We start from the raw sequence: 24,509 nt of genomic DNA, 5'->3' as shown, positions 1-24,509 counted from the left end.
CAAATAGATACAGAGAAGTGCAGTAAATTTCTCAAGACCCACAGCTGGTAAAGTGGCAGAGCCAAGATACAAACCCAGAGAGCATGACTTCATGTTATTCTACAACAAGTAATGAGTCTCATCCTTGGTCTCTCTTCACACTAAATATTCCTGGGCAATGTCATCCATTCCTGTAGTTTCAACTAATACACACACACACACACACACACACACATATCACTTCACAGGTTGCTAATATTATTGTCAAAATGGGATGAATTCCCATATCTCTGTCTCTAACTCAGAACTCTGCTAAGCTCTAGATCTGTATTTCCAATTTCATATAAATTATCTCTTCCCAAGATATCCCACAGGCACCTAGAATATAAAATATGTCCAAAATGAACTCATTATCTGCCCTCCTCCCCACTCCCAAACTGCTGCTGCTGCTTTATTACAAATGTTTTATCATCTTCTCAGTCACACAAGTCCGAAACCTGGAAGTTAACTTTCCTCTTCCCCCACAAACTGTCGTTTCTGTCTCATCAATTTATACCCTCCTCTGTATCCCTTTTTCAGCTGTCCTTATCTCTGAAACAAATTGTATCAACAGCCTCCTGAATGACCTCTCATCTAGGCTTTCTACTCTAGTTCGTCTTCCATGATTATTACAAATATTTATAAATACAAACCTGACCACATGGGCCCTCGTCTTATTCACCTGGCAAAGTCCAGACACTTAGCCTGGCATTTAAGCCCCTTTGCCCTCTGGTGCCAACACTTACCTCTTCCCACTCCCACCCTCTGCCCCAGCCTCCTGCACTTGTCACTGTTCCTAAAACAAGACATGCCCTTTGAGATGCCCATGTGTTTGTATTCGCCATACCTGGCATGTCCTTCTCTGCGTACTATCCTCCATGTCCACTTCAGAAGTCATTTCCTCTCTGAAGTCAGCCTGGTTTTCTCTTAGATTGTCACTTATTCAAGGACATTCTTTCCCTGCTTTTCCCCCTTGTGTCATATTTTTAGAAGCAAGAAATGACAAGTATCCTCTAGGATAAAGTTGGTTCTATAACAAGCATTAAAGTTACCTCTCAATACTCGGACAAAGACAGATCAAGAGAAGAGGTCTTTGGTTGGAGTTGTCAAAAATAATTCTATTTGAGGGTGTGTTTTAGAAATCAGAAATTTCTCCCCTTTGGCCTTATTCCAGAGTTCCTAATAACTCCCTCAGTCTAAGGTAAGGCCAGCTCTCAGTTTTTCAAGAGGTACTGCAGAACCTTTGAGCTTCCTCCTTCTCTCTCAGCCTCTGCTGCTCCCATTTGGGCCACTTCACAGCTTGCCAGCACCTTCCCAAAGAGTAGGAGGGAAATCACATCAGTGGTGAAACTGAAATCAGTCCTTTGAGATTTTGTTAATGTTCCTGGAATATTCTGGTAATGATAAGCAAAATTTGGGGATTAGACCTCAATTCCATTTATCCATGTTATCCCTATGTCAAACTACTTCATTTATTTAGGAGGCAGTGACTGAGAACTGCAGTATATATGCATATATGCATACCACCCATATAGACACACGCACATTGATTTGTTCTTTTTAAAAAAACAGAAAGTGAAGCTGAGCCATGAAGCCTAAAGCAGTAGACCCAGGTGCAAAAGTGAAACAGACAGAAACAGTACTATAGCCCAATTCTTTGAACTACACCTTTGCATTTTGTCCAAACAGCTTAGCTGTTTACTCACTCAATTTTAGACAGAGAGTTTTATCGACTTCCCCTTCTTTTAAAGAATTTAGGTCCAGGGAAGCAGATTCGCTGAAACCCCAGGGTTATCTGACAAATTACTACATTCCACATATAGTAAAATTAGTTTTCTAACTTTAATATAGTAAAAATTGTTTTCATCTAAAAAGCACATTATTTGTGTTATTTTAGAATTCATTGAAAAAATTAAAGATATAAGCAAGGTAAAATATGGGGGGGAAGCTTCTATTTTATGGAAAGTACTGATTTAAGCTAAGTATGACCCAAAATGGAATGAAAAATGAGGATCACTGTGGTTTTAAGCAGATTTGTATGCCAAAGGTTAAAGGTTTCCATTAAAAAAAAAAAAAAAGAAACTAGTAAGAGAACATTTCTTAATATAGTTCTCTTTTAAGAATGGAATTTATATAAATGAGTAGGTTAAATAATTAATTAAAAGAAGCATTATCCAAATGTTATTTTAAACAGTAATAAGCATTCTGAAAATCTGTTATTATCTCAGGTTCCCTTGTTGTATCAGATTAATATAAGACAGTGTTCTGGAAAAGGAAGTTTGGAGAAACAAAAATTAATCGGTTTTTCCTACCAATAGCTCTGGAGACCGACAGACTTCCATTCACCCTCCAGGCACCAAACCAGACTACACAACCTCCAAGGGCCTCAATTCGCTGCTTTTCATCCTGCACAGTAATGTAATAGAAAGAAGCAAATAATTGGATTCAGGATTTATTCATCTACCTTAACAGTAAACAACAGATATAATACTCATCAGCTTCCTGGAAAGGGTTCTCTTTATTTTTCCTTTGGAAGGTGGGCATGGTTACTGAGATAATGGTGATAATTATAATAATAAGTGAAAATCAGTGACTAGAAAACTGCCTTTGTGGCATGTGCCCTAACAGAACAGACCATACTTACCTCTCTGTCCGGTTTGTGTGGCTTCATTAGTTCAACAGCTTGGCCTTTTCTCACAAGCATAACCTGCGAATCACCTACCCAGGCCACATGTAGCATGTTGCCTCTGATAAAAGTCACCACTCCTGTGGTCCCGCATCTTAAGCTCTGAAAGTAATTTAAATAAGAGTCAGTAAAAATAAGTAGACATCAAATTCTCATTGAGAAGCAATTTATAGGTAATACAAACTTTTCAGTTGGAAGCTAGACTACTAATAACTCGATTTCATAAATAGCAATTCCCATTTCTCAATGCATTCTTATGTGCTTGTATGTATTTATATGTGCACACACACATACAGATCCATTTTATCTGTGATATGCAAGGCAGAGACAATTATCAATTCCATTTTATACACAGGTACTATGGCAGGTTATGTGACTTGCCCAAGATCAGGTAACTGATTAGAACAGAACTGAAATTTTTTCCTCCTAGTCCAGTGCTAAGCCACTATATCAATCCTTAAGAGTAAAGATTTCCATACTCTGGTCTCTGTTTTGTTACTGACCTACTGTATGTTCAGGGGGAGAGTCCTGGCTTTACAAAATAACATACAAAGCATCTGGTGTGTACACAACAAATGCTTGCATACTCTGGATATTAAAACAGGAGCCAAGAGATTACATACATTCCCTGGAGCGCTAAGTTGCTTGTACCTTTAAAAAAAAAAAAAAAAATCTCCTACAATAATTTTAGGGGCCTTTGCTTTTGGAACATTGCATAAAAAAACAAACAGCCTGGAATTTCATCACAATAGCTCAGTACCACTGTACTTAATGTCTTGATACTACTATCCTAAAATGACATCTCCATTTGACATGAGTCACTACCAAACGAGCATGACTTTCTGTTACTAAGGACTTGGCCTAAATTAGAACCAATGCGTCAAGACGGTAGAAGGCCCCTTGTATCCAATGAGAAAACAACTTCTCATTTTCCCTATATAGGGAAAGTTTGTTAAAAATCCTCACCCACCAATAAAATGTCTTCCCACACAGAATGTTCAAAACCTCAGCCCCCTGGAACACACGATAAAGACACTTCAGTACATATGCCCCAGAGAGAACAGGAGGCAGGGCTGCTGCACAACAGGAATAGCTCCTTTCTTCCCAGCAGTTAGCAGCACATGGAAGCACAAGAAGGAGAAAAGTAACTGCTGAGACAAACCTAAATTATTCACGAGAACTGTTGGCAAGACTAAGAGACACTAGCATCATTGGCAAAGCAAATGAGGTGAACACGGTCAGAAAAAAAGCCGTGATTTTGAGGACACAGAGGAAAAGGGATAGGACGGAGGATGAAGAAGACAAGGTGATTCTCTTAGTTTCACGTTGATGATCTACAGATCACCTCTCAGGGGCCAGGTCTTGTCCTCAGTCAGAATGATGACAGCCGGCAGCTCCAAGGCAGGCAGAGCCAAGCAGTGCCGGCCCGCCACAGACTGGCAAAGTCTGAGGTCAACAACTGTATTTTGTTTTCTAGCCCCACCTCTATTTGCAGACCATAGTGGTTACTACTGTTGGATTTGCATATTAATCTAAACCTGGGGTGCAGGTGGGGAGATAGAGAATGTTGCCCTTGCTTAACACCAAGTAGTTATGAATTATTGCTTCATTAATTCCAAACCCCACTGTTGCTGTGTAGCGTAACTATGAGATCAAAGAAAAGGATTCAATGATTACCCTGTTCTCTCCAAGTCCATTTCAAAAAGAGTTAATGTTTAAGTCATAGGGCAGGAGTCGTATTTTCTTTGTGTATATAATTCTGCAATTACTTTTTAAAATTAAAAGTTATTCTCTTTCTGTTAGTCCCTAGTTGGAAATGAATATAAAGTCCTGTAGTTAATTGTGTACCAATGCCCAGAATGATAATAGATTAAAATTTTTACTTTTAGATCTTAATTTAGAGCCCCTGTCATTCGTTCAGAGTAAAACCTTAGGTCTGATTAACCTTAAGAAATCAGGACATGAGCTCTGACCTTTCTTCCTGTTAAGAGAAAATCAGTTCAAGGATCATCTAAGGATTCACTCTCTCCAAGCAAAACTTTCTTCAAGAGATACACAGCAAAACACTGCCAACCCATTTAGAACCAACTGTATGGAGAAATCCCAGCTTCTGTTTCTCTTTTATAGACCACTGTTTTAACCACCATATCCAGATTTTGTCAGCAAAAGTCTGCTTAGAGAGATGGTCCTGGTGTGAACCTGACAGGCAATGGTGAATAAGATAAAAGTCACCTGCCAAATCCAGCAATGGACTGGCTTTCTAGAAAATTATAGCTTGGGAGTTTCTATACAGTACATCATAGCACCCCACTAAATCTATTCCTAAAGAGGGAGTTAGAAGTACAACAATCCAATACTGTGTGTCAAGAATATAGTTTGGAAGAGAGCTTTAAACAATGTCTACCACAAGAGAAAATCCAAAATAGCCTTTTAACCACAGAACAAGTAGATCTCAGCTAATGCATCATGGCTGGAATTTATGTGGAAACGGCATACCTCCCTGGCTGCCTTCTGTACAAACCGCTCGTCAGTGACCCGGAAGGCCCGGCACAGGGCCTCAGCAGGATCATGGGGGAACATCTCCTGGCGTACTAAGTTAACATGCAGGTGAATGGAGGCATAAATGGCAGCGTCCACTCCCCCATGGCCATCAAACACTGCAAAGTAAGCTTGTTCTTCCTGGTCCTGTCAATAGGAACACAGAAACAGTTAAGGGAGTTAGGTGTAGCATGACTCAAAATGAGCCAATCCCCCGCACTGCTGCCCATCTTCCTCCACTGCTTTGTCACCCAGATAATGAGACTAAATGTTTCCCTTTTCTGACGTGCCTGATCAAATGCTAAAATACCTGCAACATTAGGGCATCTGTGTTTACACACCAGAACACTGGAACACATCATGCCCAATTAGCTCAGGCTGAAGTGCCCTCTCTCACTGTGAAAGCTGTTGTCTTGTACCATGGAAACCACCTACATACATTGGCTTCAAAGTTGCTGTTATAAGTTGTGGGGAGGGGGAGAAAGAGAAGATATGAGGAGGAATTAAGCAAAGGCTGTTCTGGATTGAGGATTTTTGTCAAAATGAAAGTACTTTAATAATAAAATTAGAAACTGAGAACAATAGGAAATAACTGGCCTTCCAAGCACGAGGCCAATTATGTTAGACTGTTTAAAATACACAGAGAAAATGAAAGCATACACATACTTCTAAACTATAATATCGCCTTCATAAGTCATTCATGGTCACATTGTATTCTCACCATAAATAACACAGTCTCTAAATTGGTTACCCAAACTTGAACCACATCAGATGTCTATATGTCTTTACCTAATCCCCTAATTCAAGATGTAGCTTCACATTTCCTAGCTCACCCTCTGCTCGAAGCCCTGTGGCAACTGCCAGAAGAGAGTCTTCCAAACCTGTGACTTGTCTTGACAATGGAAGCCTAATCACAAGAGTATATTTAACTCATTAAATACTTAGTTTTTTCTTTCTCTTCAACTCAAGTGTTTAAATCTCAGCTCTAGCTCACTTAGGAGATCTGTAACTCACTGAACTCTCACTGAGTTCTGGGCTCCTTTTAGGCAACACTAATGATTTTCATTTGGAGCTGTGACTTCTTCCTTGGGCTCTTGGAGAGTTCAGTTGAGTCCAGGCCCTGTCATTCAAAGTGAATAAAATATACAGAGTAAAGCATATAATCTTCTTGTGCTTGTTTTTTCATCTGTTAGGTAGGGATGAGTTGGTACCTCATGGGGATTTGGAAGGACTACTAAAATATACTAAAACAACAGGTGTATTTGTGCTTTGAAAAAGTTCTTTTTAAACGAACTACTACATTTACAAAAGTACCAAATATAAATGTCCATAGAGTAATGATACAAACTAATATTATGAAATCTATATCTAATACAGATTATTACAACTAGTTAATTTAGCAATATAATCAAACCACCTATAATGCCATTGAAGATGACATTGATAAACAGAACTCTTTAGAAAAAAAGTCTTGACATGTAGAATTTCTACCTTGTACTAAAGAAATACTCATTTTTCGACAAGGGGGTAATATCCAAACTATATTAAAATATATATAATATGTTAAAACATATTAAATATATATATAATATATTAAAATATATTAAATATATAAAATATAAATATATTTATATATATATAAATAGTTATACAAGTCAATCAAAAAAACCCAAATAACCCAATCAAAAAAAATGGGCAGAAGACCTGAATAGACATTTTTCCAAAGAAGATACACAGATGACTAACAGGCATATGAAAAGACGCTCAACATCGCTAATTATCAGAGAAATGCAAATCAAAAGAACAGTGAGATATCACCTCACACCTATCTGAATGGCCATCATCAGGAAGAACACAACAAATGTTGGAGAGAATGTAGAGAAAAGGGAACCTCCTACACTGTTGATGGCAATGTAAATTGATGCAGCCACTGTGGAGAACAATATGGATGTTCCTCAAAAAACTAAAAATAGAATTACCATATGATCCAGCAATTCCATTCCTGGGTATATATCCAGAAAAAACAAAAACACTAACTCAAAAAGATACATGCACCTCAATGTTCATAGCAGCACTGTTTACAATTGCCAAGATAAGGAAACAACCCAAGTGTCCATCAATAGATGAGCGGATAAAGAAGATGTGAAATATATATATATATTATTCAGCCATAAAAAAGAAATTCTGCCATTTGCAGCAACACAGATAGACCTAGAGAATATTATGCTTAGTGAAATAAGTCAAACAGGGAAAGACAAATACTATATGATATCACTTATATGTAGAATCTAAAAAATAAACCAAACAAATGTATATAATAAAACAGAAACAGACTCACAGATATAGAAAACTAGTGGTTACCAGTGGGGAATGGGAAGAGGGGAGGGGTGAGATAGGGATACAGGATTAAGAGATATAAACTACTATGTATAAAATAAATAAGCAACAAGGAAATATTATATAGTACAGGGAATTATAGCCATTATTCTTCTAATAACTTTTAATGGAATATAATGTATAAAAATACTGAATCACTATGCTGTACACTTGAAACTAATATTATAATGTAAATCAACTATACTTCAATTTTTAAAGAAGGGATAAAGAGATGTGGTGTGTATGCATACACACACACACACACACACACACACACACACACACACAAAATTGAATAGTACTCAGCCATAAAAAAGAAGGTAATTTTGCTATTTGCAACAACATGGATAGACTTGGAGGGCATTAGGTTTAGTGAAACAAGTCAGACACAGAAAGATAAATACTGTATGTTATCACTTGTATGTGCAATTTAAAAAATAAAAGAAATGAATATAACAAAATGGAAATAGGCTCACAGATACAGTGAACAAACCTAGTGGTTACCAACGGGGAGAGGGAAGGGGGGGCAATGTAAGGGTAGGGGATTAAGAGACACAAATGACTATATATAAAATAAATAAGCTACAAGGATATAAGTATAGCACAGGGAATATAGCCAATATTTTATAATAACTTTAAATGGACTATAATCTATAAAAATTTTGAATCACTATATTGCACACCTGAAACTAATTATAAATCAAAATACCTCGATAAAAAATTCTTATTTAAAATAAATAGCGGTAAATTATTTTAATGTACTCATTTTTAAACAGCTCAATTGGCAGGATAAGGGTAAAATTGAAAAACTGCATGTCCAAGCAGTTTTTTTTGGTTTTGGGGTTTTTTTTGAATTTTTGAATTTTATTTATTTTTTTATACAGCAGGTTCTTATTAGTTATCCATTTTATACAGATTAGTGTATATATGTCAATCCCAATCTCCCCATTCATCCAAGCAGTTTTTAAATGATGAGTGGACTGATATGGGATCATCACAAAGAGGAAGGGGGCAATAATAGCTTTATGTGGGCATGAGAATATAACTTTAAACAGTGTGAGATTGGTGAGGAGATTCTTAAACAATATAACATAAGAAGAAACAAAGGAGCCAAGTGGATCTCTTTAAAAAAAAATACTGATGTCTTCCCTGTTATAAAGATAACGTATGTCTATGGAAGCAACTTAAATGTCCATCGACAGATGAATGAATAAAGATGTGGTATGTGTGTGAGTGTGTCTGTGTGTTGGGGTGTGTGTGTATAATGGAATATTACTCAGCCATAAAAAAAAGAATGAAATAATGCCATTTGCAGCAACATAGATGGACCTAGAGATTATCATACTAAGTGAAGTAAGTCAGACAGAGAAAGACAAATACCATATATCACTTATATGTAGAATCTAAAATATGACACAAATGAACTTATTTATGAAACAGAAACAGACTCACAGACATAGAAAACAAACTTATGGTTACCAAAGGGGAAAGTGGGTGGGGAGAACTAAACTAGGAGTTTGGGACTAGCAGATACAAACTATAATACATAAAACTGATAAACAACAAGGTCCTACTGTGTAGCACAGGGAACTATATTCAATACCCTGTAATAAGGCATAATGGAAAAGAATCTGGAAAAGAATACATATATGTATTCTTCAGGATATATATATATATAAAATAACTGAATCACCTTGCTGTACACCAGAAACTAACACAACATTGTAAATCAACTATACTTCAGTTTTTAAAAAAAGATAATGTATGTTTATTTGGACTAATAAAGAAGTGTACAAAGGAAATATATATCTCTAATCCCACCATCCACAGATAACCAGTCTTTTTTCTATAAATATAAATTTTTAATAAAATAAAATTAGAATCATAATGTACACAAAATTTTATATCCTGCTTTTTGTTATTTGCCATATCATTAGCATTTCCCCCAAGTCATTATTTAAATGGATAAGTACTATACATCTTATGAGCATATCATAGTAATCATTTCCTATATATGACTCAGATCATTTCCAATTTTTTATTATTGACTATGTTGTGTAAAACATTTGTCAAACAAAACATATGTAAGAATTTTCTGCATTTCTTTTACCTTATAAAAGTAAAAGTGAAATTATCGGGTTTCCCTGGTGGCGCAGTGGTTAAGAATCCGCCTGCCAATGCAGGGGACACGGGTTCGAGCCCTGGTCCGGGAAGATCCCACATGCCGCGGAGCAACTAAGCCTGTGCGCCACAACTACTGAGCCTGCGCTCAAGAGCCCGCGAGCCACAATTACTGAAGCCTGTGAGCCTAGAGCCCGTGCTCCACAACAAGAGAAGCCACCGCAATGAGAAGCCTGCACACCACAACGAAGAGTAGCCCACGCTCGCCGCAACTAGAGAAAGCCCGCGCGCAGCAATGAAGACCCAATGCAGCCAAAATTAAATACATAAAATAATTTTTTTTTAAAAAGTGAAATTATCAAATCAAAGGGTGTGAGGGGCTTCCCTGGTGGCGCAGTGGTTAAGAATCCACCTGCCAATGCAGGGGACATGGGTTCGAGCCCTGGTCCAGGAAGATCCCACATGCCGTGGAGCAGCTAAGCCCGTGCACCACAGCTACTGAAGCCCGTGCGCCTAGAGCCCACGAGCCACAACTACTGAAGCCCGTGCGCCTAGAGCCTGTCAGCCACAACTACTGAAGCCCGTGCGCCTAGAGCACGCGAGCCACAACTACTGAAGCCCGTGCGCCTAGAGCCTGTGCTCCACAACAAGAGAAGCCACCGCAATGAGAAGCCCGCGAAGCCAGCAAACCAAAACGAAGAGTAGCCCCGGCTCGCCGCAACTAGAGAAAGCACATGCGCAGCAACGAAGACCCAATGCAGCCAAAAATAAATAAAAAATTTTTAAAAGGGTGTGAAAATTTATAAGGTTCTAAATATGTGTTCCCAAATTGCCCTCAAGGTCTGTTTCACTACAGCAAAGTGCTCCTTTCTGAGTTAGGCCTTTGGGTTGATTTTTGAGGCAAAATGAAAACCAACCAGGTCAACAAACAGCCATGATGCCCTCAAACCTGAGTACAGTCTTCAAGCGGGTGCAGTGATGTGAGGCTGTTTATCACACCGCAGCCTTTAGGGGTTACATTTGCACGGGCGTGGTATCAGCTGATCTTTCTTGTAACGTAAGCACCAATTACCAGCCCACTATCACTGCTTGTCAGACCTTGACAGTCAGCTAAAATTTAAATTTAGCTGCTAAATGAAGGAAACAGTGTGCTTTGTATAAATCACTACGTTGTAATTTTTAAGTTATGGACTTCAGTGAGGAAAAGCAGCAAGTGACAGGCATAGGAAACAAACCTACCTCTGTTTGCATTAACATAATAGAAAAAGAAGAGGAAGATAACAAGAAAATGGTTATTAAGTTGACAAGGCTCATATGATCCAATTTGTCAGTCACAGAGATTCATGAAATGTAATTCCAGCTACTTTCCTATCTCAGAAACCAAGATTTAAAAAGTAAAATCACATGAAATCAGAAAACTGTCTTAGTCTTAAATTTATTCTTTTATGTTTGTGTTTTGTGTTGCTTCAGAAACATAGTAATGTGGGAACTTAATAGACAACGTTTGATTATACTATAGAAATAGGTTCCTTTTAAAAACAGCTTTATTGAGATATAACAGCTTTCTTTTTTGTTTATATGTTTATAGAATGTCTCTGGAAGGTTACACAAGGTCTGGTAAGTTTGCTTGCCTCCGTGGAGGGGATATGAAGTGTCTGAGAGACAAGGATAAGAGAGGGATTTTTATTTTCCAATTCTAAACCATGCGAATGCATTACCTATTCAAAATAACGTAAAATAGTTCCTTTCCTTTCATCTAATGGAAGCAAATTTGTGCCACTTTGCCCTTAGTCCTATTCGAACCTATCAGAGATACTATTACAATATATTAGAAGTTCTCTTGGTAGAAAACAGGCCCGTGATGGTGTTTTGCTTTCCACATCTCACTGACACTTCAGAAGTGTCCTTTACCTCTAGGTTGAAGAGCATATTAAAGTCAGGAATGCAGACATGTTTGTCCTCCATTTTCCTGCGCATGTTTTTGATGGCATGGATTGATGTCTCATAATAAAGCTGGGGTCTCCTGCGGAGAGGGAAGTCTTTCACCCAGCTGCAGCAAATCTCGTGTAGTTTACTGAAGACAGAACGGGCCAATTTCACTGTCTCAATCTCTGTGAAAGAAACAGAAACCCCCAGTGAAGAGCCTTGTAAAACTGCTTTTCACTTGCCTGCTTGGTAAAGACAGAAGTAGGTCACCTTAGTCGAGCTCCTCCTTAATAGAAGAAATTCCTCCTTCTCAAGAGAAGTGAAATGTTGCTTCTGAAGAGAGAAAGTGAAAACCTATCTAGTAGAAAATCATCAGCCAGCAGCTGCCACTAAGATGTCCTTACGTCATGAGGGGAAAACCTCTGAGCAGGGCTGGATCTATTCCTAGGCTGGAGTTCTTCCAGCCGGTGAAGTGCTCTGGCAACACCATCTAGTTCAGAGCACTTTTGTTTGGCTGCCAAGGTTATCATCTGGAAACCCAAGCCCCCTGTGCTTAGAAGAATGACTGAAATATGAACAGTGGTCATCCAACTAATTGGAATATGAAAGCCTTATGAAAACAGATCATTTATTTATAAACAACAGGAATAAGAAGAGTTTACTTTGATTACCATTTGTCTTAGTCTCTCTCTTTCTTCCTGACCTTTTCCTGTACCTCACTCCAGTTCCCTTACTTTTCTTTCCTGTAACTGATTATAATTCAAAGCTAAATTATATATTTTTGTTATTTGATGTATTTTTAAATTAAAGTGGTAGGCAATAGCTTAAATAGTTTAACCGAGAGGTTAACAAATGAGTCTAAAAGTTTGGTATTTCTCTAAGGAAAACATGCTTACATTCTGTCTATGTGTATAGCCCTAGATAGAAGAAAGGAGATAGCAATCAGAGGGTTCTTCACCCTAGACTAGTAAGTCTACTACTTGACCCATTAAGTGGAGCAGACTAGCTCCCTTCTGAGGCTCCCTTGCATCCCTCAGTGGATGGACAGATGTGGAAGCCTTTCAAGCAACACTGAATAGCACTGAAGAGATTGCATCTCACATCATCTCCACTCAAGCTGTCCTCTACTCAAATTGCAGCTGTTGAAATAACCAAGGGAAGATTAGGTTATCTCAGGCCAGTATTTTAGAGGGTCCCCCTACATCCCAAGTAAAAAAATTTAGAATTCTCCAAAAAAAATTTTTTTTTTTTACTTTACTAAATCAGATATAGCTTGACAGCCTGAGAAAACGTGTGCCAGATGGGCACACGTGTAATGCACATACCTCTTCTGATCTAGAGCACAAATCTCAAAGAAGAGAGACTATGTGTTCTAGAATGGCCTGGGAACTTAGATTCCCATTTTTTTATTCTTTACCCTGCTGTTGCCTTAATCTGTAACTTTACCTGTTTTCTTATTCAAAATTCTTCTTTCAGTGACTATATTCAGAAATCTGGTCTCAAGGTTTTTGTTGCTTTTCTTTTTCTCATTAACATAGTACAGGGTGGCAAACCATGTTTGTGACTTTGTCCCCTTTGACATTTTTATATAACTGAAAGTCAAGGGTACATTTGAAAGAGAAAAGAAGTTCAAAGAGCAAGTACAACCTGAGGAGGTGTGTATAAGAGGGAAAAACTGAGGCCAGTAGACAACCCAACATTTTGATTGTTTTTAGCAACTCCAATCTTTTTGTTTGTTTGTTTAAAGCACCAGTTACCAGAGACTGTCTCTTTCAGCCAGCAATTACCTATTTGTATCTCTCCAACCCATCTGGTCTCTGCAACAGCATATCCCCCCAAATCCAGACCCTACATTTGGGTGTGCATTTGACTCAATCACAACAGAAGATTGCAAAACAATAAGTGAATTAAGAAACTTTGAGGGAGCATGGGGTGGGGTGAAACAAATAACTGATACTAACTATCAGGATAGTTCCCAGATTCCCAGATAATAATATAAAACATTATATCATACTTTGGTTTAATTATTACTTTTTATATTACTCTTAGTATATACACCTCTACTGTCCAATTGGGTAGCTTACTAGCTACATGTGGCTATTTAACTTTAAATTAACTAAAATTACATAAAATTTAAAATTCAGTTTTTTGGTCACATTAGCTATATTTCAAGTACTCAGTAACTATATATGGCCACTGGCTACCACAATGGACAACGCAGGTAGAGAACATTTCCGTCATTGTGCTGTCTACTGGACAGCCCTGGTGTAGACAGATTAAACTGGTCAAGTGAAGCAATACCAGCTTTCTCTAATATTTAGTAAACCACTAGATCTGTCTTTGTTCACACCATCTATTATAGCTCTTACCACATTTTTAAACAATGGATAACATTTATTGACTATTTGCTACATTCTATGTCTCTGGAACATTTCACAAACAGGCAATACCATTCTCAATCCCAGGTCTATCTGACTCACACCCATACTCTACTTTTCCCAAATTAGATTGCAGATAGAGACTGTGTCTTAATTGTCCTGGATTAGTCATAGTACAGTACCTAGCAGATAGCAGGAGCTCATAAGATGTTGACTAAATAAATGAATAAGCAAACTTATATAAATAACCACTAAAATATTAAAATATTTGTATGCTTCTTGGTTGTTAATTCTTCTTCACTGATCTCTCCAACTGTTTCTACAATGATGTCATTCTTTAAAAATTACTATAACTTTATAACGTGCTTTAATATAAGAAGGACTAATTTTCCTATTATTCTTAATTTTAAAAGATGTCACTTGTGTAGTTTGACATGTTTATTCTTCCAAAGGAACTAATTATTTTGTCAAAGTTTGAGGGGGAACTATGTTGCCATTGTGTTTGGGATCATATTGAATTTACAGAGTTATGTGGGAAAAAATTGACTTCTTTTTCATATTAAGTCTTATTCAGGAACAAGTTATATTGTTTCATAAATTTAAATCCTTTTTATGTTGCTCCATAGAGTTTTAACGTAGGTCCTTCTTATTTCTTACTGAATTTATTCCTAGTTATTTTATTTATTTGCTACTCTGAGTCAGAACTTTGTTTTAATGTGTTATTTGCCACCTAGCAAACATTCCTCTTTCTACCAGGAACATTTCCTTCTCTACCCTCAGTCCATGTGCATCTAGGGGTAAAACGTTATTCAGGTCTAGCCAATTAGGAACCACATTCCTCTGGCCATAGTTATTCGTTCAGGAAAGGGAAATAACCCAAGCTGGGCTGATTACAATGAATCCTGTGATTTATGTAAGAGCAACTGAGTAAAGTTACTCTTATTTTCCTGCTTGTTTTGAACCTGGGCAGATGAAGATCTGGTGCTCCTAGCGGTCATTTTGCCATCCCACAGAGCCTGAAAATAAAATCAAAATGAAAAAGAGTACAGCTGAGAGTTGGAGAAATGCCAGGTCTTTATGACATCTTGTGAAGCCTTGAATCTAGCTGTGTAGCCCTTACCTGAAGGGTAGCCAATAAATTCTGTTTTGCTGAAGCCAGCGGTCACTTGCAACTAAAAAATTCTTTAGTATATACTTTAAGCATACCTGCTAGATTTTTGGTTTGAGCCAAATTTGGTCCTACAATGTCCAAGATGTATCCATCTAGTTCTACTCTATTAAGTGTATTTTAAAAATTAGGAATGAATATTGAAGTTTATCAAATGCTTCTTTGGGCATCCTTAGAGATTATTCTGTTTTTTTCTTTTGACCTATTAGTATACAAATTATGTAATAAATGTCCCAATATTTTTGTTTTTTTCACTGCTGTTTCCCCAGGACAGTGCTAAGCTATAGTAAGCCCTCAATAAAATACTCATTAAATGAATTAATTGTTGTACTCAATATACAAATATTTCACTTAAGATTTTTTACATTGATTACTAAGACTTATCTCTCATTCCTTATTTTAGTTTTGTCTTAGGCAAGTTTTGGTATCAGTGTTATGCTGTGCAAATTTTCCTTCTTTCCCTATGCAATTGGATAATTCATTTTAAAAAGCAATGGGATTATCTGTCTTTGTTTGAAAATGTTCACCTGTAGAATCACCTACTCCTTTTGTCCTTTTTGACAATCTTCTCAATTTCTTTCTTCTTCGGTAAAGTTTTGTTAACTTGTATATTTCTAGAAAATACCCAGGTTTTCAAATTTATTTACACAAAGTTTTCATAATTTCTTTTAATATCCTCTGTATTAGTGATCATTTTCACCTTCTTGTTTTTAATTTTTACACTGGGATATTTTAAATTGATTTTAGGTTTTCTGGACAGGAGTTATGTCTGCCAACAGAAATGCAAGGTTGTTTAACAAACATTCTGTTAGGGATGACATAAACATAAAAAGAACTTTAAGGTAAGGATTTTTCTTCTTTAAGGCTGTTTTTGGAAACACCTAAGAGAAGAGTCAAAGGGCATTTCAGTGGGGACTTCAGTGCCTTTAAGACAATGACAGCAGGCCTTATTCAGTATGCTCATTTTCCACTCTGATGTATGGCTAAACACAATATGCCCTGTAGAGATTCTCCTCAGTGCAGTTCACACTGAGTGATTTGGGTTAAATAGATTAAGGACGTGCAAATAGTTTGGAACTATAATAGATCATTCTGAATCACAGCAGCGGCATGGAGACATTACTGGGTAATCTCTTGGAAAAATATGAAATCTGAATGACCAATGATATCCACCAAAAGAAAAATCCTTAATTTCACTTTTGCTATCTTATGGGGGTTCAGAAAATTCTTCCAAAGTAGGCACGTAGGGCAACACTTCCATCTTGCTACGTTAAGTATTCTCCTGCAGGAAGTGGTGTGAGAACCTCAGTATATAAATTATTGCTGCTTGAAATGGAAAAATAAAATAAAATTAAAAAGGGTGCGAAAAAGAGAAAATTGTCCAAAGTAGCAGTCCACCCCCTCACAGCTGTAAATTACTCATCAGTCGTTAATGTCACTGTAGTGAGCTGGAGCTGAGCCAGCCATCACCCTGGCTGCAGCGAAGCAGGATTTAATTTCCCTCATCTTTTCATTATAGGGCTTTTACTTCATGCATCAGTACAAGAGGAAAGACCAATGCTTTGTAGCAGGAATTCCATCCAACTTGACTCTGGAACAATTTGGTTCCAAGTAAATCAATTACTCTCAGTAAAAACAAGCAGAGGAATTCCTTCTTTGCCAATTTTCTATCAAAAATTATCTAGAGAGATAAAGGAAGAATAGGAATGTTTATTTTTATATCTGCCTCACATTCTCTGGAATCTAGCTGTCCTGATTCATTAATATATGCTTTGTTCCTTCTGCACCATGTTTAAAGGCAAATGCTTAAAATAGAACAAACAGAGTGAAATATTAAAATCCCCAACAATTTTGAGTAGCCATTCCCTAATTTTTATAAAAATTGGTATGTTTTTAGTCTGTCAAATATGTATAAGCCTAATACATTAATAAACATGCCTTCGTTAATAAATAAAGCCTCAAAATTTACCTGGAAAAAAGATGTACAATGATCCAGGCAGTTAAATCACATTACAAAATTGTCATAAAGAGCTCTATTTACTTATTGGTAGATATAAAATTTAATATAATTAATAAGAAGTTCTGTTACAACTGATTTCTTGAATTTGTATATATGATTTTTTTACTTGACTTCTTAAAGACAAGCTGAAATTTGAAAATAGGTTTTGCTCAAACTCTCCTTGCCCTCACTTACTCATCTTTTCTGCTGTGGCTTCACATTTCTCAATTACTCTCTCCATTTATCTAGATATTATTTATGATAACATACAGTTATGATAATCTCTCACTCCAGTTACCTTCATATGGTTTCAAAATATGCCTGTATTTTTCCCTCTTTTCCCTACTTTTATTGATTAGTTTGAAAAAAATTTTTTTGCTTTTTTTCCTCTTGATACTACTATAAAATCAACCAGTGGGTAAACATAATTAGATATAGTATTTTGTAGACATTTTCTGTGAATCACTACACAGGAGAAGATTTTAATATTTTAAAATAAATAATGCAGAAAAGTACTTACCCACAGTCCCTTCTGTGCCATCGGTTTCCTTTGGAATATAATGTGCAGAAAGATCACTCTGAAGGACTTCATCTGATGTGGCTCTGGCTAAAGCAGCAGCCAAAAAGGAAGGGCAGTTACTAAAAGAGAAAAATAAAAGGCTATTTCAGTAAGAATTAGGAACCATCACATTTTAAATTATTACTAATTACTTATTAACATATTGTCTCAAAACAAAATCATACCTTTAAACAATATTCACTGCATATTTGTTGAGAGCATATTATATGGTAGGCAGTCTGCCTAGGCACTGGGTATACACTGGTGAATAACACAGATATGGCCCCTGACCTGGTGGGACTTACAGTCTGGTTAGGGAGACAGATGATGAATAAGTAAACAGATAGGATATAACTTAAAATTGCAATACGTTTTATAAAGGAAACAAATAGGACAGAAAGTATTAAAGGGAAGTACCTACTTAGAATAGTCAGGAATGCCATACCTCAAAGGATGAGAAAGATGCAGTTATGTGGGAGTGGGAAGCTGGGGGAGAATATTCCAGACAGAGAAAACAGCATGTGTACAGGCCCTTTCGGAAAGCTTAGTATGTTTGAGGAACCGGAAGAAGCCCAAAGAAGATAAAGTATAGTGGGTAAGGGGGAAAGTGGTGAGGAATAAGGTCAGAGGAACAGGAACAGGCCAGTTATATGGATCTTTTACTCAAAATGCAGGGGGAAGTAACTGAAGATTGTGAGCTAGACAGTGTCATAACCAGACATATTAATTAAAATATTACTTTGACTGCTGTGTCAAAGAAAATTGGACGGGAACAAGAATGAAGGAGGGTGACCAATAAGGAGACTGTTGTAATCCAGGTGAGATTAAAAAAAAAAGTGATTTTGGAGAAAGAAAATATAGAACTTGCTGATTACTGTATGTAGAGGTGAGAGACAGAAAAGAATGAGCCTGAGTCCTAGGTTTTGGTCTGAGCAACTCGGTGAATGGTGGCATCATTCACCTAGACGGAGAAACCAGGAAAAGACAGATTTGTGGAGGAAAAGGGTAAAGTAGAGAATAAGAATTCATTTTAGCCATGTTAAGTTGGAAAAATCTGTGAGATATCCTTGTGAAGGTGTCAGATGGCTAATTATATATTTTAGTGTGGAGCTCAGAGATGTTAGGAAATTTGGAAGTCATGAACATATGGATGGTATTTAAAACTATGGAAATAGAGGGGAATTCCCCTGGCGGTCCAGTGGTTAGGACTCCGCACTTCCACTGCAGGGGGCACGGGTTCCATCCCTGGGGGGGGAACTAAGATCCCACAAGCCGCGAACCATGGCCAAAAAAAAAAAATTTTTTTTAAACTATGGAAATAGAATAGATCACATAGAGAAAACATAAAAAGAGAACTACTATGGACCAGTGACTTCTATGTGCCTCCTGTTTTCCCCCTTTTGGAATATTAAGTACCTTCCCAACATACGCATTGTATGTTGGGTAGTAGTGGGGAAGGGGGTAGATAATATGCCTCTTTAGTCCCCAAGTTTTCAAATCAAATGGAACTATATTCAAGGAGCTGTCATCAAGAAATTATACCCAAGGAATATCACCTGGACCTGACCTCAGTGAGATCCTGAACCTCAAGCCTGAGCCTGATGCCATTAAGGGATGAAACTTTGGGAGACTTTGTGGGGAGGGTGAGTGATTTTTTTGCATGTGGGAAGGATGTGAATTGTGCGGCCAGAACAGACGGTGGCAGATTGTTTTTCTAAAAAAGGTCACAGCAATATTTCTGGTCCTACATGCTCTTTAAGAACTTTACCGTTCCAAATGAAGAGGCAGAATCTGTTTTCCCTTCTTTGAATGTGAATGAGACTTTGATGAAAAAAAAAAGTGGCAAGAGTGATGCTGTGTGACTTCTGGGATTTGGTCATAAAAGACTACATGACTTCCCCTTGGCTTTCTCTTCTCTCTTCCTCTCTCTTCCTCCCTTTTCTCCTTTTCCTCCCCTTCCTCTGCCATTCCCCTCCCCCTGGGACATGGACAGGTTCATGTGGGTGTCAGCTGAGGCTCCCAGTCAATGGCTATTATCAACTGCTCGACATGTAATGGCAAAGGCCTTCAGGTGATACCAGTCCCAGCCTGAGTCTTCCAGCTGAGGCCCCAGACATCCTGGAACAGAGATAAGCTGACCCTGCATTGCCCAGTCTTAATTCCTGGCCCAAAGAAACTATGAGCATAATAAATGATTGTTTTATGCCACTAAGTTCTGTGCTAATTTGTTACACAGCCATAATAACTGAAAACCCAACACTGAGAAGCTTGGTGGAAGATAAGGAACCTATAAATACTGAAAAGACATAGCAAGATAAGTAAAAGGTGAACCAAGAGAGTAGAATATTTGAAGAACAGAATGGTCAACTGTGTCAATACTACTGAGAAGTCAAACAAGATAAGGGAAAAATTAGATATTGAATTTAATAACATGTAAATAAATCATCACTGACTGGGTGCCAAGACAATTCAATGGGGAAAAAAATAGTACTTTCTACAAATGGTGCTGGGACAACGGGATATCCACAAAATAATCAAGTTAGTGTCTTTCCTTACACCATATACAAAAATTTACTCAAAATGGATCATAGACCTAATTATAAGAGCTAAAACTATAAAAATCTTAAAAGAAAACATAGCAGTAAAACCTAATGACCTTGGTTGGATTAGGCAATGGCTTTCCTAAATATGACACCAAAAATACAAGCAGCAAAAGTAAAAAAGAGTTAAACTGAACTACATCAAAATTAAAAACTTTTATGCCAGACTTCCTTGGTGGTGCAGTGGTTGGGAATCCGCCTGCCAATGCAGGGGACAACATGTTCAAGCCCTGGTCGGGGAAGATCCCACATGCCGTGGAGCAGCTAAGCCCATGCGCCACAACTACTGAGCCTGCGCTCTAGAGACCGCGAGCCACAACTACTGAAGCCTGCGCGCTCTAGGGCCCGTGCTCCACAACAAGAGAAGCCACCGCAATGAGAAGCCTGCGCACAGCAACAAAGACCCAATGCGCCCCAAAAAAAATAAAATAAAATAACACTATAGAAATATTAAAAAAAAAAAAGAATTGTAGTGGTAGTGGTAGTACTTGGGCATATAACCTAAAAGGATGGAGTGTTGTAGTCTGAGAACAGGATACTTGTGTGTATGATTTTGGAGCTGGTGCAATTTTTGTGATAACAAGGTTTAGGTGGGACCAAGAAAGTGAGTGGTTTAGAAAGAGATAAAATTAAAATGTTTACGTTCTAAGTCCCCAAGGGGGAAAAAAAAAACTTAGAAAATTCTGTTTATCATTCATCAGTATTTTTCAAATTGTAGATTATGATCCATTAGTGGGTAAATCAATTTATGAATTGTGAGCAGCATTTTTTTTAAAAAAAGGAAATAGAATAAGGTGCATGAGGTAAAGCTAAGTATTCCAGATATATATTAAGTATATACTGAATCCTGATTATGATGAAAAAAAATTGAAAGTTACTGCCCTTTAACAATTATGAAATAAATTGATGGCATCCCTTGAAATCCAAATGCTCTATAAACAATATTACCATTTCTCCTTTCATGCTAAGTTAACTGAATTTTTCTTGATGAGTCAAAATCTTCCCTCATAGACCTAAACTCTTTGTCAGCATTGCTTGTCTTTACCTTTCATCACGCTTTATTTTGATTAACTGGACACATCCAGATATTTTGCCCAAGCACACTTTTAGTATATAGTTATAACATTTACTTGGTCCCTTTGCTGTTTTAAAATTTATGTTTAAAAAAATCTGAAAATCTTTATTGCAACCTTGTTCCCAAGAGTTCCCCCCAAAAAGGATATCTTTTGTATAATTATTAAACTATCTGGATCTCGGTTCACCAAAGAATGTGAAAACTTTAGAGAATGAGGCAAGAACCATTAGTCTCATTAATGTGTCATCTGCAGTACATTTTTAGTCACAGTTAATGTAATTTTTTACTTTTTGTCAGACAGAATGAAAATATTTTCGGTGAAGTAGGGAGGAGGATTAGCTGACTAATAGCTAGATATAAAACATCAAGCTAGACACCTCACCCACATCAGCTATTCCTACATGTCAGAAAGCTACAACACTTAGCATGAATAAGTTCTTATGGTTTTGACTCTGATTGAAAGTGATTATTTCTGAAAAATCAGAATTGCAAATATATTTTAAAACATAGTCACATCAGAAAATATTTGATCAACTCAAATAAAAGCTTATCATTAAAGCTTGTCATTTCTAAGAGAACGAGCGAGAGAAACTAACATGATAATAACATAGCAAACTGCTTTCTTTCATCATTTCTCATACAATACTTGAAAGATCCCTATACAGCAGGTTTTAGAGTTTTAAAGTTTGGCAAATGTATTACATAGCAAATATCAGAGGAGGGCCAGTAATCAAGGCAATCTGGGGAACTGGGATTACAAATGTTACTATGTTGAGAACATTGCTGAAGAAGAGTATGATTAGAAAATTTTTAACTTTTGCAGTATGTGTCATTTTGGGGGACTGGCTCTTTTAAAATCAAATTAATCTTGTTAAGGCCCTTCAAATATAGTCCAAGAACACTCTTTTGCTATTTACTTGTATTAACAGATATTTCTAAGTGGTTATTACCATTCCTATCTTCAAGCAATTCACATCGTGCGAACAAAAGGAAATATGTTTTCATACATACCAATTTGTTACTTTCTTGTTTGTTTTGGGAATACAAGTACAGACTTTATATAGTCATAGATAAAAATAAAATCTTTAGTTTATGTCTAAGTCATATACAAACTATATGCATAAAAACCTTTTGAACAATGTTGAGATATCATTAGGGGTCTGGTTAGTTTTAGTTTTATTTATTTATTTATTTTTAATTAATTAATTAATTAATTAATTTTTGGCTGTGTTGGGTCTTCGTTCCTGCACGCGGGCTTTCTCTAGTTGCAGTGAGCGGGGGCTACTCTTCATTGAAGTGCACGGGCTTCTCATTGCAGTGGCTTCTCTTGTTGTGGAGCATGGGCTCTAGGCGCACGGGCTTCAGTAGTTGTGGCACGTGGGCTTCAGTAGTTGTGGCTTGCAGGCTCTACAGCGCAGGCTCAGTAGTTGTGGCGCACGGGCTTAGTTGCTCCGCGGCATGTGGGATCTTCCTGGACCAGGGATCGAACCCGTGTCCTCTGCATTGGCAGGCAGTTCTTAACTACTGCACCACCAGGGAATTCCCTGGTTAGTTTTAATTTTTAAGTTTAGTCACATACATAAAAAAATTCCACTTCACGGGAATTCCCTGGCAGTCCAGTGGTTGGGACTCCTTGCTCTCATTTCCGAGGGCCCAGGTGAGGGCCTGGGTTCAACCCCTGGTCGGGGAATTAGGATCCCGCAGGTGCAAAAAAAAAAAAGAAAACAAATTCCACTTCATTAAAGCTATTTGTCAATGAATACATGAATGCATATTTGGATTTCTGTGTATACTGACTTTCTCAATGTTATGTATTGTGAAGCAGAAATCCAGCTCTATTAAACTTCATACACTGAACTCTATAAACAAAGCACAGGGTCTTGCTTTAAGCTAACAATAGTTCTTCAGACACACAAAATAAAACTCAGATTCATAAATGTTCTGACTCTTCTTCCCTGCTGCTCATATTGGCTAGTGTCATCTTTATCCTCAGACTATTTATCTGAGTAGGTCAGTCTCGACTCCTCAATTCTATTTCAGAAATAACCACAGCCCAAAACATGCTTGGTGGAAGATTTTGAATTATAAAAATACAGTTGTATCCTAGTGACCTTGAACAGTTCAGTACTTATCAATGTTTATACTATTTTATTTTAATCAGTATTTTCCCAAATTAGTCCTTTAAAAAGCCATACAGTATATCTGGGAGCAGTATTTAAGGATGAGGCAGATGTTAAGTCATTGTTACAGACTGAAAGTTTGTCCCCACCCACCCAGATTCATATGTTGAAATTCTAATCCCCAATGTAATGGTATTTGGAGGTGGAACCTTCGGGAGGTAATTAGGTGATGAGGGTGGAGCCCTCATGAATGAGATTAGTGCCCTTATGAAAAAGAGACCCATGAGAGCTCCCTTGCCCCTTCCACCAGGTGAGGACACAAGGATAAGACAATTATCTATAAGCCAGAAAGCATGCCCTCACTAGATACCAAATCTGCCCGGGCTTTGATCTTGGACTTCCCAGCCACCAGATATGTAAGAAATAAATTTCTGTTGTTTATAAGCCTTCCAGTCTATGGTAATTTGTTAAAGCAGCCCAAATAGACTAAGACAATCATTATGGAACTACTCAAATCATTATCATAATTAGTGGAGCATAGAGAAGGAAAACTACAGTACTGAGTATGTTCATGTCTTGTGCTCTAGATGAGCATTGATTTCTTTAGATTTCATAACAGGACCAAGTCATAGGAGAATCCCTAGCATTACTTTCACCTAATGTGCTTGCAAAAATTTTTTTAAGTGATGAAGAATAATTAGGGATCACTGTTGACTTTGAAGCCTGGACATAAACACAAGTGAGACCTAAAGTTTCTGCCAACTTACTTAACTGCTATTCAACTAACTTGTTGGAGACAGGTTATAGCATAAATATAAGGAGTTAGAAAGCTGGGTTCTAATTCTAGCTGGATAACCTGAAAAAAGACTCTTAAATTCTCTGGATTTTAGTTCCTCAATAGAAAAATTAAGAAATTGAAATAAAATAACTCTAAAGTCTCTTCCA

The 24,509-nt window shown here is 37.3% G+C and overlaps 1 protein-coding gene across 2 annotated transcripts in view; it reads right to left on the bottom strand.

Moving 5' to 3' along the window:
* The window catches only part of PPM1E (protein phosphatase, Mg2+/Mn2+ dependent 1E), a 207,688-nt gene that overhangs the window by 7,674 nt on the left and 175,505 nt on the right, over window positions 1–24,509 (bottom strand). The window contains exons 2-6 of one of the 2 annotated variants that reach the window (XM_036836473.1): window positions 17,731–17,849; window positions 11,651–11,850; window positions 5,201–5,389; window positions 2,663–2,806; window positions 2,331–2,424 (exon numbers count right to left, since the gene is read on the bottom strand). In XM_036836473.1, coding sequence (XP_036692368.1) covers window positions 2,331–2,424; window positions 2,663–2,806; window positions 5,201–5,389; window positions 11,651–11,850; window positions 17,731–17,849 — 746 coding nt within the window. The remainder of the gene's footprint in view (window positions 1–2,330; window positions 2,425–2,662; window positions 2,807–5,200; window positions 5,390–11,650; window positions 11,851–17,730; window positions 17,850–24,509) is intronic. The other variant, XM_036836474.1, reaches the window with a different exon arrangement.

This window comes from Balaenoptera musculus, chromosome 20 (assembly GCF_009873245.2).
Source record: "Balaenoptera musculus isolate JJ_BM4_2016_0621 chromosome 20, mBalMus1.pri.v3, whole genome shotgun sequence".
Classification (NCBI taxonomy): Eukaryota; Metazoa; Chordata; class Mammalia; order Artiodactyla; family Balaenopteridae; genus Balaenoptera; species Balaenoptera musculus.
Note: the sequence above shows the minus strand (reverse complement) of the source record. Positions and strands in the feature narration are given on the sequence as shown.